The 20,471-nt window shown below is 40.2% G+C and overlaps 1 protein-coding gene across 1 annotated transcript in view; it reads left to right on the top strand.

Moving 5' to 3' along the window:
* The first annotated feature begins 324 nt into the window (after positions 1 to 324).
* The window catches only part of gabra6b (gamma-aminobutyric acid type A receptor subunit alpha6b), a 27,299-nt gene continuing 7,152 nt past the window's right edge, over positions 325 to 20,471 (top strand). Inside the window, exons 1-8 of the mRNA XM_017491921.3 lie at positions 325 to 594; positions 699 to 820; positions 2,070 to 2,137; positions 4,019 to 4,239; positions 4,815 to 4,897; positions 5,003 to 5,146; positions 6,395 to 6,547; positions 17,863 to 18,110. Of these exons, the coding sequence (XP_017347410.1) occupies positions 560 to 594; positions 699 to 820; positions 2,070 to 2,137; positions 4,019 to 4,239; positions 4,815 to 4,897; positions 5,003 to 5,146; positions 6,395 to 6,547; positions 17,863 to 18,110 (1,074 nt within the window). The 5' untranslated portion in view covers positions 325 to 559. The remainder of the gene's footprint in view (positions 595 to 698; positions 821 to 2,069; positions 2,138 to 4,018; positions 4,240 to 4,814; positions 4,898 to 5,002; positions 5,147 to 6,394; positions 6,548 to 17,862; positions 18,111 to 20,471) is intronic.

Raw genomic sequence — 20,471 nt, forward strand, 5'->3', positions numbered from 1 at the left:
AATAAACGTGAAGTGTGAAAATGGACACCGAACACACCTCATCTAGTTTACCCGGTAAATCAGTGTTTCACTGCCTTCATTTGCATACCGTACCGTGATTGGCTGTTCAATTTGATGATGTAATAACACTCTGACATGTTTAATGCAACCTCTGTGAGATTTTTTGTTTCTTCCTGTTTCCTAAAATAGCTGTAAAACCTCTGTGGTGTCAGTTTACACACTCTGACCCCGACATTAATGATAAAAAAAAGACATCTGATGCACTTTATACTGAACTTAAATGTGTAAAGGTGAGAGGATAACCTAATGAAGGGCGAATAAAAGGATATGATAAGGATATAAACCGATTAGCCATGATGGCTGCACTGTGAGCAAATGGACTCACATTCTTGTTTTTTACGACGTGGTTCTCCAGCCGAGCACAAAAATCACAGAAAGTGTGCTCCTTTTCCCGTATCCGCCTCTGAGCGATGAGCTGTACACACCATCAGCTGACACGAAGGAGGCACACACACACACACACACACACAGACACACACACACACGCTCAGGACCAGCCATGGCTCTCATACACACTCTCATTCTGCTCTCATGGTAAGTCCCCAAAACACACTGCTTTATTATTAAATGACTTTTAACAACTTTTGTTGCTTTTGTTTCTTAAAATAATGTCGTGTTGTTGCGTGTGGTGCATCCAGTGCGGGGAAAGTTTGGTCCAAATCCGGCCCGAATGAGTCTCGAGTCTATCTGAACAATATCACACGGATTCTGGACAGATTACTGGATGGATACGACAACAGACTGAGACCAGGATTTGGAGGTAAAGACTGCTGGACTTATTAATGTGTTATAACTGTTAGAGCTCATTATTATTATTATTATTATTATTATTATTATTATTATTATTATTATTATCATCATCATGTCATCTCATAACAAGCAAGTGTTCTCATTAATAATAATGAAACATGATGTAATTAGACTGTCCTATTAGTTGTGAAGTTATTTTTAAGTTTCCAAGATATGAATATTTCTCATGGAAAATATCGGTGTTTATAATATGGCATACTCCTTGCATCATATGTAAGTAATAAACACTGTGTGTGAGAGGGTGTGTGTGCATGGGTGTGTGTGTGTGTGTGTGTGTGTGTGTGTGTGTGTGATGAAGCAGAGTTACTGTTACCACCTTGAAGTTGATTATTTTCCCAGAGCATCACGTCATGAAATGTTTCATTCCTCTTACACCACAGCAACATACCAACTGTTACAGTGAACTATTTATTACACAATGGCACATGATACTTTTTATCCATTTATAGTTGCATTTAATGGTGTGGAATGTCAGTGAAACAAGTTCATACCTGTTGCTACTTACGTTATAGCAGCTGTAAACAGACGTTCCTTCACCAGCCCTGTCTCTACTCTATCTATTCTCTCTCTTCATTCTCTCTCGATTCTCTCTCTTTATTCTTTCTCTTTATTCTCTCTGTTGAAATTAATAAGAAAAATATATTAAATCTCAGTTTGTGGTGTTAGTGAGAGACAGTAAAGAAGTGTAAACTCCTCTGTGCTGAAGATGTGGACAGCTTTTCCTCTGACTGTTACACAGCTCTGACACTGGAGACTCCTTCCATACATGTTACATAAACATCTTACACACATTTTTAATCGGTTTATTATCAGTGGTGCGTCCGCCGTACACGTCCCTGTGAATGAGCTGTTGCTATAGAAACTATAACATATTAGAATGAGCGCATTAATATAAACCTGCACTACTATCAGAGCTGCTGTTCTAGAGAATTAATCAACACCTTCTGACCAATCACGATCCAGAACTCAGCAGCGCTGTGGTATATTTTATGTTTATGCAATAGAAGTTTCTTGTTTATTATGTGAATTGTATTGGTTTGTTCCTTTGTTACACCAATCAGATGAAAATTGTGACACTCACCGATTGCCAATCCTTATTTTTCTGTTTGCTTTCATAGGTTTTAAGAATAATATTTTAAAAATAAACTACATTAACCCTAGATTTTTAACCCCAAATGATTTTATTATCTTGTACTCAGGTCCCGTCACAGAAGTCAAAACGGACATCTTCGTCACCAGCTTCGGTCCCGTGTCTGACGTGGAAATGGTGCGTGAGTAAACAGTCAGACGTGTAATCATGTTATTATTTTATACATTTATATTGTTGATCACTGTGCTGATTGATCATCGACACGATGCAACTGTAGAACAACTCATTTTACACCACAGCGCTGTTAGATTCCCAAATCTGATTGGTCAGAAGGTTGTGGTTCAATTTCTTTGGCTCGGAATCAGGTTGATTTTAAATATAAAAAATGTACACTGAAGACCGTATAACGTTTATTTATTTCTTTTTCTGAACTGAAAGGTGTCTAAATTCTACTTTTTTGGATTTACTCTATATAATACTCCCAGTGAAGGAGTTTGCATCTTCCTTGGAGATAAACGTTTTTCATCAGATAACGACAAAAAGTAAACCACTGTGATGATATGTGATGATAATAATAATAATAATATAAACCATAATATAAGCTTAGGCTCTCATTGGGATACGGAAATGTGATAAAGCTGGAACGTAATACATACACACACACACACACACACACACACACACAAACACACACTCACACACGCACACACGCACACACACAGACTAGTGTTTATGCCGCTCGAGTCTCTGCAGTAATTTCATGCTACTTTGAGTTCTTATCTCTGCACTGCCTCGAGTCATGTCCACTCCAGTCTTCATTATTCTGCTGTTTGGGCAGGAAGTCATCACAGCAGCTTTAGTCGTTTTAATGTCGCTCGCTCACCCTGGACTAAACAAAGTTCCTGATCTGCTGTAAAAAAAATCCACTGTTAATGTGTTTCTCTGAGAAAAAAAAAAGAAAAAGAAAAAGTAAACACACCCGTGTTGAGTTACAGAACATCGGTGATGTGTAAAAGAGACCAGCAGAGACGTGATGCTCTTTTCGGCTGCGTTCCAAATCTCACAGCTAAAAAAAAACAGGCCCATATGTGACCTGCTGACAAATCTCACTCACTTTAACTGTGCGATAATAACACGACCTCCATGATCCAAAAAAACACAGACGAGAACATTTTAACGCTCCGTTATTATCCATCGTCATCAAACCGGCTTCTGGAGAAAAATGAACGCCATTGTAAATTTTAAGATACGGTTTAGAGCATATCTCGAAATAAATTCAGAATTTCAGTTTTATATTTCTGAAAAGACAAAGAGCCTAGAGTGATGGGGCGAGGAGAAGAAGAAGGACAATAATAAACAAAAAGTAATCCGGAGGAAACTGTGGAAAGCAGGACAAATGTGGAAAGAGTGAAGGAGAAAGAAAGAAGTAGAGAGAGGTGGAATGAGACAGAGATTGTGAGAAAAGCTCAAAGAAAGAAAGAAAGAAAAAAAGAAAGAAAGGGTATAGAGCAAAAGAGAACATAAAGTATAAAATGAGAGAAAAAAGAACTATGAAGAGAGAAAAGGAGAAGAAAGAAAAGCGAAAGACTTGAAAGAGTGAAAATGAGACAGAAATTAATAGAGAGAAGGGAGAATGAGAGAGAGAAAGATTTAGGAAATTTAAATATGAGGAAAGAAAGAAAGAAAGAAAGAAAGAAAGAAAGAAAGAAAGAAAGAAAAAAAAAACAGAGAAAGACAGGAATAAGCAAGAATGCAAGCAAAACAAAAAAAGGAAAAATAAGCAATAAATAAATACAGTATTAATATAATTTATTGAGATTACACAAATTTTTATTAATGTATTTTCAAGTACATTAATATTAAAATATTTATTAATACTTATGTTTTATTTATAAAATTAATTTAATAAAAATGTAATAATAAAATTTTACTAATGAATTTATTAACATTGACTGTATTTTAAAGTTTATTTAATTTTTTTCCCTTTACATCCCACTGTTCTGTGTTTTAAATACAGTAAAGCTTCTGTATAAATTAAGTCATTGTTTTTATCCCCAGGAGTACACCATGGACGTGTTTTTCCGCCAGACATGGATAGACGAGCGTCTAAGGTTCGAGGGTCCCATCAAGATCCTGCGTCTCAACAACCTGATGGTCAGCAATATCTGGACTCCGGATACATTTTTCCGAAACGGCAAACGCTCCATCGCTCACAACATGACAACTCCGAACAAGCTGTTCCGTATCATGCAGAATGGAACCATCCTCTACACCATGAGGTAAACAACCCCATTCTCTCACTGTCTCATATCCGTCAAATATTCCTTTACAAAGCAATAACGTTCGTGTCATTTCATAGGATTTATTGATAAGTTGACATAAGATAAGATAAAACAAGACAAGGCAAGGTACAATAAGATAAGGTAATGATACTGTAAGACAAGATAAGACAAGACAAGGTAATGATGAGACAAGACAAAACGAGGTATGGTAAGATTTGATAATGATAAGACAAGACAAGACAATGTATGTCAAGATAAGGTAATGATAAGATAAGCTAAGATAAGAAGAGACAAGATAAGGTAAGATAAGATAAAATAATAGTGCTACAATGAATGGTAAAACATACAGATAGACTGCAAATGTAGAAATATGTGTAAATAAAAATAAAAATGATGAAGCCTGATAATAATTTCATTACTTCATTATTGACACAAAACTAAACAAATATCAGAATGTAAGATGTCACGGCTATAAAATGAGCTAAAGATCATTTCCCTCAGTGTGTGAAGCTGCAGCGACATGTTTCAGGTGAATGAAACATTAGTGTTTCTGATCTTCATCTGTCTTTCAGATTAACCATCAATGCCGAGTGTCCGATGAGACTCATCAACTTCCCCATGGATGGACATTCCTGTCCTCTGAAGTTTGGCAGCTGTACGTCTGATTAAAACTATACATGTGTTACACTCATTGTGGAATGAGATATTATTTGGAACGTTCATGAGGTTTTGATTTCACCTTGACATCTCTGTGCCGTAGACGCTTACCCGATGAGTGAGATAGTGTACACTTGGAAGAAAGGGCCCTTATTTTCTGTGGAGGTGCCACCGGAGTCGTCCAGCCTGCTGCAGTACGACCTGATCGGACAGACGGTGTCGAGCGAAAAGCTCAAGTCCAGCACGGGTGAGACGTGAGAGCGTGCAGATATTACAGAGATAAATGTTTTATCCACAGATAGACCTTTTGCAGGACACAAAAGTGTTACTGCTGAAAGAAAATGCTGATTGTGCTTTAAAAAACTGCTTATGTGACAAAATGGACATGTTTACACCATGCCAAGCTGCATAACAGTTAAAAATGATCCTGATGGGTAATAAATACACCGTAATGCACTGTATATATGAATATATATAGAAAAGTAAATTCAGTGTTAAAATTTAATTTACGTTTATTTCCAATCGTGAGTTCGTCCAATTTGAAAAATGCTTATTTTTTAGTGTTTAATCTGTACAAACTTATTTTTTATCCTATTTGAATGCACAGTTTTGCTACAGGACAGATTGTGAGTAGGGTATATACAGCTGAAATATTCAGGCAAGATACTAAAAAGATCCCATGTCATATCTGTTCATCGATGATGAAGGCGTGAAATGTATTTATTGAGTAATTAGCATTTTATTTTCCTCATACCTGAACATAAAATGTTTTCACTCAAAATATTTTACAGTGAAAGCTAGACAATGTTCAACTTTCAGCCTATGTTCTTCTTCTTCTACTTACAACACAAGCCCCCATCAACTCATTTTCAGAATTAGCTTCTGACTCTTACTGTAGCTGTAGTTTCTGACCGAAAAATAAACATTACAATTTTTTCAGTTAAGAGAAGTCTGAATTTCTGTTTTGTTGTTGTTGACATTTTCCTCTGGATGATTCAAGGTGGGTGGGGCTATATTCTCTAAATATGGTGTGAATTATGTAATTTTTTTTAAAAAAACCTGTTTACATCAACTTCCCTTTTACCCCAAATACAGAAACCGAAGTGACTTCTTTCCTGTTCTCTCGGCTTCTTTGGGCCTGAGCGTGAATTTTTTTTACACCATTTTATATACACTTTTATAAGAAATTATGACTTACATGTGAGTACATTGAAAAACACAAGACTGTGTTTCTATGATAAAATCTGATGACATCGTAAACAGAATCTGATCTCGCCGAGCTTCACCCTAAGACTCATGACTGTAACTGGTGTATAATCCACCGCTGAAGCTGAATGAGAGGACAGTAAAGATCATTTTAATTCATTTTATCTGTTTAATCTTACTGATAACTTGAAAACATGAAATGCTCTGGATTTTCATTCCGAATTTATTCATGGCTGCATGGAACTCCGCTCTCATATCCAATCAAACACTTCCTGTTTGTCCTCTGCAGGTGAATACATCGTCATGACCGTTCACTTCCATTTGCAGAGGAAGATGGGTTTCTTCCTGATTCAGACCTACATCCCCTGCATCATGACCGTCATCCTCGCTCAGGTTTCCTTTTGGATCAACAAAGAGTCCGTTCCTGCCAGGACCGTCTTCGGTAAGCAGAGTTTCTGCAAACTCTGGAATATGATTGGTAGACCATTTGACATTTTAATTCTCATTAAATCAGGAAGTATTCCGTACCTGTTCCCTCTCTCCATATTACCCAAAAGGCTAAAAATTGTTCTCGTGTCTGTTAACTCTTTAATTAGCTTTGGCATAGCACTAGATAGATCCAGTACTAGCATAAAACAATTACAGATTTTATAAATATTATTTCATTAAGGACGCCACAATGGAAAAGGGCATTTAATTGTCATCAAAAAAAGATTTGAGTTAGTCAGCTAGCAACTGTGACCAACTGCTGTTTAAATTAACATCATGAAAATAAAACGTCGGGGTTACGCAATTAACTACCATGGCAACAAGAAAATGAATCAATGCCCATATATGGAAAGTAACAAACACATAAATCTGTTCCCTTTCAAAGGGAACTTCGACGTTGCATTTAGCATAACAGTATGGGAAGTGCCTTGCACGCGTGACCGGTATCTGAAGCTTGTGTAAAATCATGCCTCTACTCATAGGCCTGCCATGATCAGGTGACGTAGCAATTAAGCGCGTCGCATGATATATATATGGCACCTGTGTATCACGCTGCCAGCCTCTATTACCTGAAGGGAAGGTGCAATTCACTGGCCTGCCCTGGTATGACAGAGCTATGCAATGTCTCGTTCCCTTCTCAGGGAACAGGGTTACATGCGTAACCCCGACGTTCCCTATCAAAGGGAACTTCGAAGTTGCGTTTAGCATAACAGTATGGGAACGGTCCAACGACCCACTCCGTCATACCGAGGGTACAGCCTGTTCAAAAAGACCCAAGCCCGAGGGTCACTGCAAGACCGGGGTGGAATGAATATCCAGGCTGTAATAACGAATGAATGTGTTTGTCGTAGACCATCCTGCAGCAGCACATACATCCTGCAAGGATACCCCTTTGGACAAAGCCTTCAAGGAGGCGACCGCCCTAGTGGAATGAGCTCTTATGCCCAGAGGCGTGGCGAGACCGCATGCCTCGTAAGCCATAGACATTGCTTCCACTATCCAATTAGAGATGCGCTGCTTTTGACAAAGCATCACCTTTACCGTCGCCACCAAAGCAGACCAGCAGCTGCTCCGACTTACGCCACTGGCCGGATCGGTGGACGTAAGTACAGAGAGCCCTTACTGGACACAGCAGGTGCATCCTCTTGTTCCGGTGTGAGAAACGGAGGAGAGCAGAAAGCCTGCAACACCACAGGGTGGGCAGCCAATGAAGGCACTTTAGGAATATAATCCGACCTAGGATACAGGAAGGCCTTGGCTAATCCAGGGCCAAAGTCAAGGCAAGAAGGGGCAACAGAGAGAGCTTGTAGACCTCCCACTCGCTTGAGAGATGTCAGGGCCAGTAGAAGAGCTACCTTTAGAGTCAGAAGCTTCTCAGAGGCTGACTCTAAGGGCTCAAATGAGGCCCCTGACGGACCTTCCGAGACCATAGATAGGTCCCAGGAAGGTGTGCGCGGCCTGCAGATGGGCCTCAGCCGTCTGACACCGCGCATGAACCTCAAAGTTAGAGGATGTTGCCCCAAAGAGGCTTCATCAACCGGGGCATGGCTGGCCAAAACAGCGGCCACGTAACCCTGATTGTAGAAGGAGCCAACCCTGCTGAGAAACATTCTAGTAAGAACTCCAGGACTGTAGCTATTGCGCAGTTCACTGGGTCCAGCTGACGTTCCTCACACCACAAGACAAAATTCTGCCACTTGAGTGCATACAATTTCCTTGTGGATGGTGCTCTAGCATTTAACATGGTCTCTACAACCTCAGTTGTGAGACCAGAATCTATGGGCTGGTGCCCCTCAGGGGCCAGACCCACAGTTTCCATAGTTCTGGCTGAAGGTGATAAATCAGCCCTCTGGCTTGAGACAGTAGATCCCTACGGATGGGAATGTCCCAAGGAGTACTGTCGAGCAGGGAAATTAACTCCGAGAACCATATACGAGCTGGCCAATAAGGTGCTACTAGCGACAGACGTAGACAGTCTTGGCGAACTCCCGCTAGAACTTGCGGGAGCAGAGCGATCGGGGAAAAGCATATAGATGTGTCCTCGGCCACGTGTGCACCATGGCGTCCAGCCCCAGTGGTGTGGGAAGAGTGAGGGCGAACTACAGCGGGCAGTGTGTTGTCTCCTCGGAGGCGAACACATCCACTTCCGCTTGTCCAAACCTCCGCCATATGGACTCCACCACTTGTGGATGGAGCCTCCAACCCCTGGGCCTCAGCCCCTGCCTCGACAGGATGTCTGCCCCTACATTCCGGCTGCCCGGAATGTACATTGCACTCATTGACAAGATCTTTCCCTCTGCCCAGAGAAGGATTAGTTGCACCTGCCTGAACAGGGGGCGTGAACGTAACCCTCCCTGGTGGTTGATATATGAGACCATCGCTGTGTTGTCTGACACAACTAGCACATGTTCACCCCTCAACTGAGGAAGAAAGAATTTCAGTGCTAGGAATATGGCCCGCATCTCTAGGCGATTTATATGCCACTCCAGATGAGGGCCGCTCCAAAGACCATGAGCTGGACAGCCATTTAAGACTGCACCCCAGCCCGTGAGGGACGCGTCTGTCATCACCGTCTTGCGGTAAGGAGACACCCCTAGAGTGTGACCCGAGGCTAGAAACTGCGGGCACCTCCAAATACTCAGAGCACGTAGGCATCGCAGCATGATTACTCTCAGAGGTTTCATCCTCAGATGAAACCCAAAACTTTTCAGCCACCACTGAAACGGTCTCATGTGCAATAGGCCCAATGGTATGAAGTTGGCTGCTGCTGTCATAAGGCCCAAAAGTCTCTCATGGAGACTGGAGGGGATGCCCAGACCTAGCTTTATCTTGCTCAAAATTGATAGGATCGATCCTACGCATGTTGGGGATAGAAACACCCTCATAGTAGTAGAATCCCATATAACCCTTAGAAAAACCTCTGCACCGGAGATAGCATACTTTTCTTGAGGTTCATCCTGAGCCCCAAGCTCCTCATGTGGGTGAGAACAACATCTCGATGCTGAACCGCCTGTTCCCTGGATCGTGCTAGAATTAACTAGTCATCCAGGTAGTTTAGTACACGGACGCCCTGGAGTTGCAAGGAAGCCAGAGCAGCATCCATGCACTTTGTGAAGGTGCGAGGGGATAAAGCTAGCCCGAAGGGAAGAACCCGAAATTGGTATGTGTCGTCTCCAAACGCAAACCTCAGGAACTTCCTGTGGCTGGGCGATATTCCTATGTGGAAATATGCAGCTTTCAGATCTATCGTCACAAACCAGTCCTCGAACTGAGTCTGTGGCACGATAAGTTTGAGCATCAGCATCTTGAACCTGTATGTCCGAAGAGTACGGTTCAGATGACGCAGATCTAAAATTGGCTGCATACTCCCATCTTTTTTGCGGACCAGGAAATAACGGCTGTAAAAACCTCCCTCCCTTAGGGAATGGGGTACATGTTCTATGGCCCCTTTGTCCAAAAGGGAACTTACTTCCTGTGCTAACGTCGGGCTCTGGTCTGTGCTAACTACTGTGGTGAGCACACCTCTGAACCGGGGGGTCGAGCTATAAACTAGACCCGGTAACCCTTTTCTACGGTAGACAGAACCCATGGAGACACATTTGGCAGTAGTTTCCACGGTGCCCAATGGTCTTTTAGTGACGTTAACTATTACATATTCTATTGGATGGTTTGGATGGCAAAGCCGGCTCCTCTAATTACCTGCCGTAAGCTTGCAAGCGCCTCCTCCACCTTCAGCATAGCTAAATAGTCATGCCGTTCATTCCCCACAATGGCTGAATAATCCAACATCGTGGGGTTATAAATATGGCTTATGCATGGTTTTCACCCAGAAGCCTGATATTTTGTCATGCACATCTGGAAGAAAGGGGAGTTTTCTGCAGTGTGAGGCATTTACTTTCACTGGGGAGAAAAAGGCTCATCCAGCCTTAGTAATCACTTCAACCAGCTATTTATATGCTGCTCTCAGTTTTTAGCACATCCTTCTGGTTCCTTGGAGTCAGAGACAAATTATTACTATTATTTTGTGTGTGTTTTTTATCCATTTTTTCCCCCCTTTTTGCTTTCGCGACACGAGCTCCAAAATCCAGCGGAGAGCCGAACCCGGAAGGCAGAGCAAGAGATAGAGCAGCACTCATCTCCGGCCCCTCTTCCGGATCCATAAGAGATCCCCCGAACATGAGACGGCTAGCTGCCTTGGCAGCGGCCGACCCAGACCCGCGAGGCTCTGAAACCCAACTCGCTCCGGCTTTTGAGAAGAGCGCGAGTCGCGAGCCGAGCTGCTTAATGTAGGCATTACCATGCGCAGTCTCTCGAGGCTGCTATCGCATGCTACACTCCTAAACACTTCACCCAGAAAGTGTGCACTATTCCTCGTGATGAAACGGGAGCAAGGTGTAACCCACTTTCTGAATTCTTTCTCGCTCATTACTTCCCTCTCTTTTCTTTTCTTTTCTTTTCTTAGAGATTTTGAGAAAATATAGAGTATAAATGAAGCATTTTTTCTTCACACAAACAACAGACATGCAGTCTCGCTGAAGATAACAAGGCTGGCGGCGTGGTTCTCAGGTGCCATATATATATATATATATATCATGCAACGCGCTTAATTGCCACGTCACCTGATCATGGCAGGCCTATAAATAGAGGCATGATTTTATACAAGCTTCAGATACCGGTCACGCGTGCAAGGCACTTCCCATACTGTTATGCTAAATGCAACGTCGAAGTTCCCTTTGAAAGGGAACAGATTTATGTGTTTGTTACTTTCCATATATGGGCATTGATTCATTTTCTTGTTGCCATGGTAGTTAATTATTCTCATCTATTGCTGTTTTCAACAAACCCCCCCCACCCCCACCCACCCACCCACACACACATACACTTTTTTCTCATCATGATCAACATCACAGTTGAAATTTTAATTTCATGACAACATACAGTATTGCGTTGTAAATGTTTCGTTGCGGATCTCAACATGGTAACCACAGCATTATATTTTTGTTTTAGTGAAAGATATGTTGATGTAAAGACATTCAATCCTGACGTGTTCCTTAGACAAAAATCGACTAGCTTTAATCTGACGTTCCTCAGAATCCCGGTTCTTTCCGATCAGCAGGAAGTGTACTGCACTCCCAAGTTCCAGTCATTTCTCTGGCATTCCGCTGTTTGTGTGTCTTGTAAAGCAGGCTTCATTAGCTTAATGGACGCTGTTGGCAGAAGCTGATAATGGACTCAAATCGCTTGCTCTGAGTGGCGTGAGGACTAAAGTGAATTGATTGCAGGATCTCTACTTCCAACGTCTCTGCACTTCTCTGGAAATCTGTACATCTTCTGAACCATAACAAGAGTGGAGAAAGAAAAAGAGGAGCAACGATGCTTATATGTTTTGCTTTAAAGTGCACCTATTATGGTTTTTCAAATATCACCTTTCATGTAGTGTGTTATATATGTAGCTGTTTGTGAACGTTGAAAACATCTGCAAAGTATAAAAAAATCTAAGCGCATGACAAACAGAGTTATTGACTCCCAAAAGAAGGAACCGATTCTGAACAGCTGAAACGACTCGTTATTAATTCCAGACTTATTTCCTGTCCTAACCTACGTAGGTTTGTAACAAAAATCCCCGCCTCTGGTCTTTATTGGCTGCTCACTAACAGCAGTAGATGAATCACAACAGACTGGGACATCTGGCCAATCACAGCAGAGTATGCTCTCTGAAAGGAGGAGTTTAGTATGAATCCTTTAAAACGAATCATTTAACGAGTCTTTTGTGACAATGGTAAACCAAAGATAATACTGCAGTTTAAATTATGAGCACATTAAAGTGTTTTTTGACCTTGGATGCATGTAAATCTATTGTTTCAGACCTCTAAAACAAAATTAGGCACGTTTCAAAACCATAATAGGTGTACTTTAAGAGTCGGTTTCCGTTCAAAAGTTGCGTTTTCATCAACTACGGAAAAAAACAAAACAGCAGATTTAACGTCCCTATTTCAACATTTATTCAAAAACCTGTTTTCATTGCTCATTTTCACATCTGATTGAAAGGATTCACTGGCTCACTGAAGGAGAAAGGAGTGAATCTCAGTTATGAACAAAATGACTCAAACACTGAATTGACATTTCACCGATGTTTAAAAGAAAACAGATAAATAAACATATATTGTAAAACTATATACTGTAATAGTTCGGCTCAAGAATAATTATGGATACGTGTTGAAATGTAGGCTTCTATGTGTCAATTTCGTTCCCATCAGCAGCAGAAGTGAACGACTCAGTGATACCAATACCGATTCATTCACCTTAATGACTCTTTCAATCAAACTGAATCACTTGACTTGTAAAATAGTGAACATATCATCCATTACCATATCGTTATATAAACGCAGGGCAACTAGAGTTGAAACGTAGTCTGATAAACTTTATTCATTATTAGAACTGTATGCATATGATTATGATTCAGTCCAGATCTTCTGTAAATATTGACTTATAATCTTTGACTATATAAATATATTTCTGAGAGAGAGAACAAAAGGCAGTGATGTTTGAAAGCATCAGGAGTGAAAGCAGTCCCTGAGTGCAGAGCTGTAATCTCTCAGAGAACTCTTTCTACTCCAGCGAGCTTCATTTCAATGAAACTCTCTTCCTCATAAAAGCATTGCATCGCCTCTGGCACGGCTTTTTGCCAGTGCATCACTCTGTTAAAGCTGCACTTCCTGTTCACTCGGCTCTTACAGACAGGAGAAAAAAAGTGCATGTTTACGAGCAGCTCACGTTCTTATTTCTTGTCCACTCACTGTAGTGACGACGATGAAGCACTGAAGTTGTGTTTTATTAACAAAAAGCCGTGTGTGTAAATGAGCTGCGTATGAGTTTCTACCAGTAAGGAGGGCGTAAACAGGTTAAAACATAAAGTAGAATTATAGGGCTAGTCAATGACTTAAAACCAAAAGTTACGTAAATATTCATGAGGAAAGTTCCTGGTATTAAGGGTCGGGTTGCGAAGCTGCTTAAGTGGATTTTTAGAGCTCCTCATTCACTATATTAAAATCACTTGGTCTAGTTCACACCTCTAGGGTTGCCAGATTGTTCTTGAACTAGTTTTTCGCTAGGTTCTAGATCACCGCCTTTAACACAAACCTTTAAACCTGAAAAAATCTGCGAATGTGGAATGACGACATAAATGAACATAAACGCAAGAGGCAATTTACAAATGAAAAATAAAAGATTGATATTAACAATGTATGAACGAGGAGATGACAAGTGCTGAAATAAATCGAACAGGAGTCTCGTATATTAACAATATATTACTGAATGTCTAGTCCTAGTTGTAATTATCACATTAATCACCAGTTTAATTTAATAAAACGGCTTCCGCGCTCATTATTCAGCAGCACATACTGTAGAATAGCACTTGATCCAGCGCTTTCATTTATTTATCTATTTTGTTCTCTGACAGTTACTTGCACTCATAAAAAAGCCACAGGATATGCAATCATGAAAATGTAAGGTGTGTGAGATATAGGAGATTTTATCACACTTTTTATTCATTATGTTGATTTGTTGATTTAATAAAATAAAGTCATGGTGTGTGTTAATTCGACGTGCTCTGCTGAAAAGAAAACGCACCTACATTGTGAAGGATAATCTGACCTAGCGCTTGTCTGCTACACTTACAGAGAAACTTTAACTTCATTCATCATTTCATCCAGAAAATATTCACTCCTCCAGATAAGCCATGTCTCTGATGAAGGTACGTCTCCTCCCATGTGTTTTGTGTGAAAAAAACTTTTCATGAGATTTAAATGGAGGATATTATTAATGAATGAATTGTGTGATATTAGTGTATTTATTGTTGTCTTCGCATGACATTCCACAGTGTGTGAGTGGATTTACAGCCAGAACATACATTTCAGCCTGACATATTGTCGTTCCATCATACTGTCAGACGGTGGCGCTGGACTTACTACCGCTCCTCACTCCAGCCGATATCACACAACAAACATGCGCTTAAGCTCAAGATCAGAATCGAGCGGAACCGAGACACGCCCCTGTTCTAGATAAACTCCGCCTCCACGTGTGTAATTCTCACCTAACTTCTGAATAGTGCTGAAGTCAGTAGTTACGTCTGAGGTCTGAATACTGATGTGTAGAATTTCAGTATTAAATTCTCACGAAACCCACTCTTTACCCTACTCTGAATACAGCTGATAGTAAACATGCTAACACACAAGCTAGTGTTACGGCCAAATAAAAATTAATGGAAAACTATGTGTTTAATGTGTTTAAAGGCAAGAAATCTGAAGATCTGCTAGTTTATCAAACACTCATCACATAACTACATCACTTCCTATTATAAAGGTGTGATTTATTTTTTTTAATATCGAAGGAATATCCCAGTGAGACACGGTTAGCGTATTTCTCAGCCCTCACTCTCGGTTTCTTTATCTGGAATGGAGATTTGTGCTCTTTATAATTTTTTTTCCCTGAAGTTGTGGGCGAGCGCCTCATCTTTCCAGCTCTTCGTCTCCATGGTTTCTGTCGTTGGTTCTGTTTCCAGAGACAGAATAACTCAGAATAACTCATCACGCTCACTCGCCTCCTACATGTTCTGTCAATCTCACAAACATTTTTGTGTGGGAAACGCAGCTAAAAACAGCAGCCATTTTGATTCAGTGTGGGTGAGGGAAGTGTCAATTCAGTGTTCCTTTATAGTGTTGACTCAGTGTTGAGTGTGAGGCAGGGGGGATTTTGATTCAGTGTTGGTTCAGTGTAGGTGAAGGGAAGTGTTGATTCAGTGTTGATTATGTGTGTGAGAGGGGAAGTGTACATTCAGTGTAGTTTAGTGTGGGGGGATAGGGAGTATTATATTTAGTACTGATTCACTGTTGATTCAGTGTGTGGGGGGAGGTGATTCGGCATTGATTCAGTGTGAGGGGGAGTTTTGATTCAGTGTTGATTCATTGTGAAGGGGAATTTTGATTCAGTTTGAGGGGAAGTTTTGATTAAGTGTGAACAGGAGTTTTGATTCAGTGTGAGGGGGAGTTTTGATTCAGTGTGAGGGGGAGTTTTGATTCAGTGTGAGGGGGAGTTTTGATTTACTGTGAGGGGGAGTTTTGATTCAGTGTGAGGGGGAGTTTTGATTCAGTGTGAGGGGGAGTTTTGATTTACTGTGAGGGGGAGTTTTGATTCAGTGTGAGGGGGAGTTTTGTGAACAGGAGTTTTGATTCAGTGTTGATTCAGTCTGTGGGGGGGGGGGTGATTTAGTGTGAGGGGGAGTTTTGATTCAGTGTGAGGAGGAGTTTTAATTCAGTGTGAGCGGGAGTTTTGATTCAGTGTGAGGGGAAGTTTTGATTCATTGTGAGGGGGAGTTTTGATTCAGTGTGAGAGGGAGTTTTGATTCAGTGTTGATTCAGTGTGAGGGGGAGTTTTTATTTAGTGTGAGGGGGAGCTTTGATTCAGTGTGGGGGGAAGTTTTGATTTAGTGTGGGAGGAGTTTTGATTCAGTGTGAGGGGGAGTTTTGATTCAGTGTGAGTGGAAGTTTTGATTCAGTGTGAGGGGGAGTTTTGATTCAGTGTGAGTGGGAGTTTTGATTCAGTCTGAGGGGGAGTTTTGATTCACTGTGAATGGGAGTTTTGATTCAGTGTGAGGGGGAGTTTTGATTCAGTGTGAGGGGGAGTTTTTATTTAGTGTGGAGGGAGTTTTGATTCAGTGTGAGGGGGAGTTTTGATTCACTGTGAATGGGAGTTTTGATTCAGTGTGAGGGGGAGTTTTGATTCAGTGTGAGGGGGAGTTTTGATTCAGTGTGAGGGGGGGGGTTATTTAGTGTGGAGGGAGTTTTGATTCAGTGTGGGGGGAGTTTTTATTTAGTGTGGAGGGAGTTTTGATTCAGTGTGGGGGGAGTTTTTATTTAGTGTGGAGGGAGTTTTGATTCAGTGTGGGGGGAGTTTTTATTTAGTGTGGAGGGAGTTTTGATTCAGTGTGGGGGGAGTTTTTATTTAGTGTGGAGGGAGTTTTGATTCCGTGTTGATTTATTCTGAGGGGGAGTTTTGATTTAGTGTGGGCAGAATTTTGATTCAGTGGGAGGGGGAGCTTTGATTTATTGAGGGGGGAGTTTTGATTTAGTGTGCGAGGGAGTTTTGATTCAGTGTTGATATATTGTGAGGGGGAGTTCTGATTTAGTGTGGGGGGAATGTTGATTCAGCGTGAGGGGGAGTTTTGATTTAGTGTGAGGGGAGTTTTGATTCAGTGTGAGGGGGAGTTTTTATTTAGTGTGGAGGGAGTTTTGATTCCGTGTGGGGGGAGTTTTGATTTAGTGTAGAGGGAGTTTTGATTTAGTGTGAGGGGGAGTTTTGATTCAGTGTGGAGCGAGTTTTGATTCAGTGTTGATTTATTCTGAGGGGGAGTTTTGATTTAGTGTGCGAGGGAGTTTTGATTCAGTGTTGATATATTGTGAGGGGGAGTTCTGATTTAGTGTGGGGGGAATGTTGATTCAGCGTGAGGGGGAGTTTTGATTTAGTGTGAGGGGAGTTTTGATTCAGTGTTGATTCGGTGAGGGGGAGGGGTGACATGATGGTCAGTCGGTGTCGCTGTTGTGAATTAAGTGTGAAACACTTAATTCAGCTCATTATCAGGTGCTTCTCAGTCTAATCTTAAAGTTAAAATTAGACTGAGAAGTACATGATAATGAGCTGATGTCAAAAATCTGAGCAGAAATAATTATTTACCCTGTGGATCTGTGTACTTTTAGGGTGCTTTCTTATTTCCCCTTAGTGTGGACAAGAAAAAAAGAACATTTGATGATGTCTGAATTGGAGTGAGATTGATATTGTTGATTTGGTTAGCTGGTTTTGGTTTGTTTTGTTTTCACATGATTGCACAAACCAAAACGCAAGAAACAACAGCAAAATAGCATTAGCTAGGGCTGAAAGCATCCCCGTAATACTCTTTCATTGATTGGTCAGAAACCCGGCGACGGAAAAAGATAAACAAACGTATGACTCCAGAGAAGTGATAAAGTTATCTAGCTACATAAACATAGCATTTATTAGTAGTTAACTTATCTTAGCAAATGTTAGCACTACCTCTCCTGCAATACATATCTGTTATATCTATTAGCAAACATTGCTAGCAATCTAGGTAACGTACCGGTTTTTATCAATTTCAACTTAAGCTCCACTGTTGTGTATATAAGCCCTGCCCCATTTGCATGTGTGGGGGAATAAATTCAAAGCAACATTTATACATAAGTAAATATGTGTGTGTAGGCATCACTACAGTGCTAACGATGACGACTCTGAGTATTAGCGCTCGACACTCGCTGCCTAAAGTCTCCTACGCCACCGCTATGGACTGGTTCATCGCCGTGTGCTTCGCTTTCGTCTTCTCCGCCCTCATCGAATTTGCCGCCGTGAACTACTTCTCTACCGTGCAGGCCAACCGAGAGCACCGCCGTGCCAACGCTGTCCAAGCTGCCATGGCAACCGCCGCCAAGAGTGACAGCATAGATGTTACGGTAACGTTGTATTTTGGTTCATTTTCCATCACTTACTGTACACTTTTCATAAAAATATACATTATCATGCAACTTGATGACATTTACACGTTGTACAAATAACAAGTGGTCTTTAATTAACACTTGTCCTTTACTCCGCCCTTTTTACCTTCTTAAATCAGCTTCACCATCTGTTTATAAGAATCCTTACAGTATGTTACAGTACTTTAACAAATATGGTGATGCTGTTTTACTGAATCGTTTCTGATGCCCGAGATTTCTGTGAAATGTGAAAAGTTCTGCTGTGAAACAAGAAAATATCAGTAGATAAATATCAGTAGATGATAATCAGGATTGTGATAAATCATAAAATATTGGCAGAATCCTAATCATGACACACAACTATACAATCGAGCAATGTGATAATGTCTTTAATTATTGTAATTAGAACAAATATTTCAATGTGAAAAATCAACTCCTGCATTTAAAAACTAATCTTATTAGGGGGCCAAGCACCAGAGGTTCTTCTACCTTTTCCTTTTCTTCTTCTTCTTCTTCTTCTGCTTTTGGCTAGGATGATTTTGGCAGCCCATAGAACCCTCTGTTAAAATGTTTAGTTTTTTTTTTTAAATTTCACACACTGATTGAAGAGGGTCTGAGGAACATTCTGACCAAATTTGGGCCAAAGGTGGAAGTACGTGTATGGTCATAACTATATGGACAGACATCCCTGGATTCCTGAGTTGATACGAGTCAACACACCCTGTGATGTCAATTTCTGATTGTCAATTAGATTATGAGTATGATTATATTGCGATTAGATTATGGACATAAGTATGATTATGATTAGATTATGATTATGATTAGATTAGGATTATGATTAGATTATGATTAGATTATGATTATGAGTACAAAATGCTGCTTGCAGGTTAGCTTATTATTATTATTATTATTATTATTATTATTATTATTATTATTATTATTATATTGTAAGTAGTAGAGGGTTGGTTTAATTTTATGAAATGATTAAGTTAGCACTTTGATCATATTTGCTGTAATAAAATGCACTGAACAAATGATTTTTAAAATATTATTTGTGGAACTAAAAATATCAGGATTAGAATTAAAATATAATGAATGAAAACAGGTCGAGTGGAATTTCTGAAATCACTGCACTTATAGAAACATTTTACATTTTAAAACTGACTAATCATTTTTGATGACTTTGAGCTGAAACGTAAACAGATGATTTTTAAAAATTATTTTGGCTCAATTTGCATGATTTATTTGTAGTCTGTTTATTTAATGAACAACAACAGTTTTTTGGCCGGGACTGGGCATGTTTTCTGATATCTCTCTCTCTCTCTCTCTCTCTCTCTCTCTCTCTCTCTCTCTGTGTGTGTGTGTGTGTGTGTGTGTGTGTGTGTGTGTGTGTGTGTGTGTGTGTGTGTGTGTGTGTGTGTGTGTGTGTGTGTGTGTGTGTCAGATGTTATATCATGGCGTGACTCATGCTGTATTAACCTTTCTGTTCAGAGAAGCAGACGATCATAAATTATATTGCTGAAATCAAACACCGTATTTTGGCTCATTTTCCATAATCGCATGGTTAAAGATCATATCTGATATTTCTATTAAAGCGAGACGATGTTCAGGTTAGTTGGAATGTATTTATTTTTTATGTGAAATTAAGTAAATAAATGGCTTATGGCTGGTGTTTGTAAATATGAAGAGAAGCATGATTGATGATTTATTTGTTAATAGCAATAACTTGTTTCATGGGCATTCGACACTGTAACTATAAACAGAATGTAACTATAAATGGTTAAAAAACAGTCAGAGCTGTGTAACAATCAGAGGTAAAGCTGTAACCTGAAGTTTTCCCACATCGTCAGCACAGAGGAGTTTACACTCCTTTACTGTTACTCTATTTTTCTCTTATTAACTTGAAGATAGAGAATAAAGAGAGAGAGTGAAAAGAGAAAGAATAAATAGAGAGAATAAAGAGAGAGAATAACGAGAGAAAAGACAGAAAAAATATGGAGAATAAAGAGAGAGAATAAAGAGAGATAAAGAGGAAAAAGACAGAGGAAAAAAGAGAGAGAATAAAGAGAGAGAGAGTGAGTGAGAGACTAAAAAGAGAGTGAATAAAAAGAGAGAATGAAGAGAGAGAATAAAGAGAGAGAGAGAATAAAGAGAGAGAATAAAGAGAGAGAATAAAGAGAGAAAGAATAGAGAGAATAAAGAGAGAGAATAAAGAGAGAGAGAGAATAAAGAGAGAGAGAATAAAGAGAGAGAATAAAGAGAGAAAGAATAGAGAGAATAAAGAGAGAGAATAAAGAGAGAGAATAAAGAGAGAGTGAATAAAGAGAGAGAATAAAGAGA

The sequence above is a fragment of the Ictalurus punctatus genome, chromosome 18, assembly GCF_001660625.3.
Source record: "Ictalurus punctatus breed USDA103 chromosome 18, Coco_2.0, whole genome shotgun sequence".
In the NCBI taxonomy this organism is placed as follows: Eukaryota; Metazoa; Chordata; class Actinopteri; order Siluriformes; family Ictaluridae; genus Ictalurus; species Ictalurus punctatus.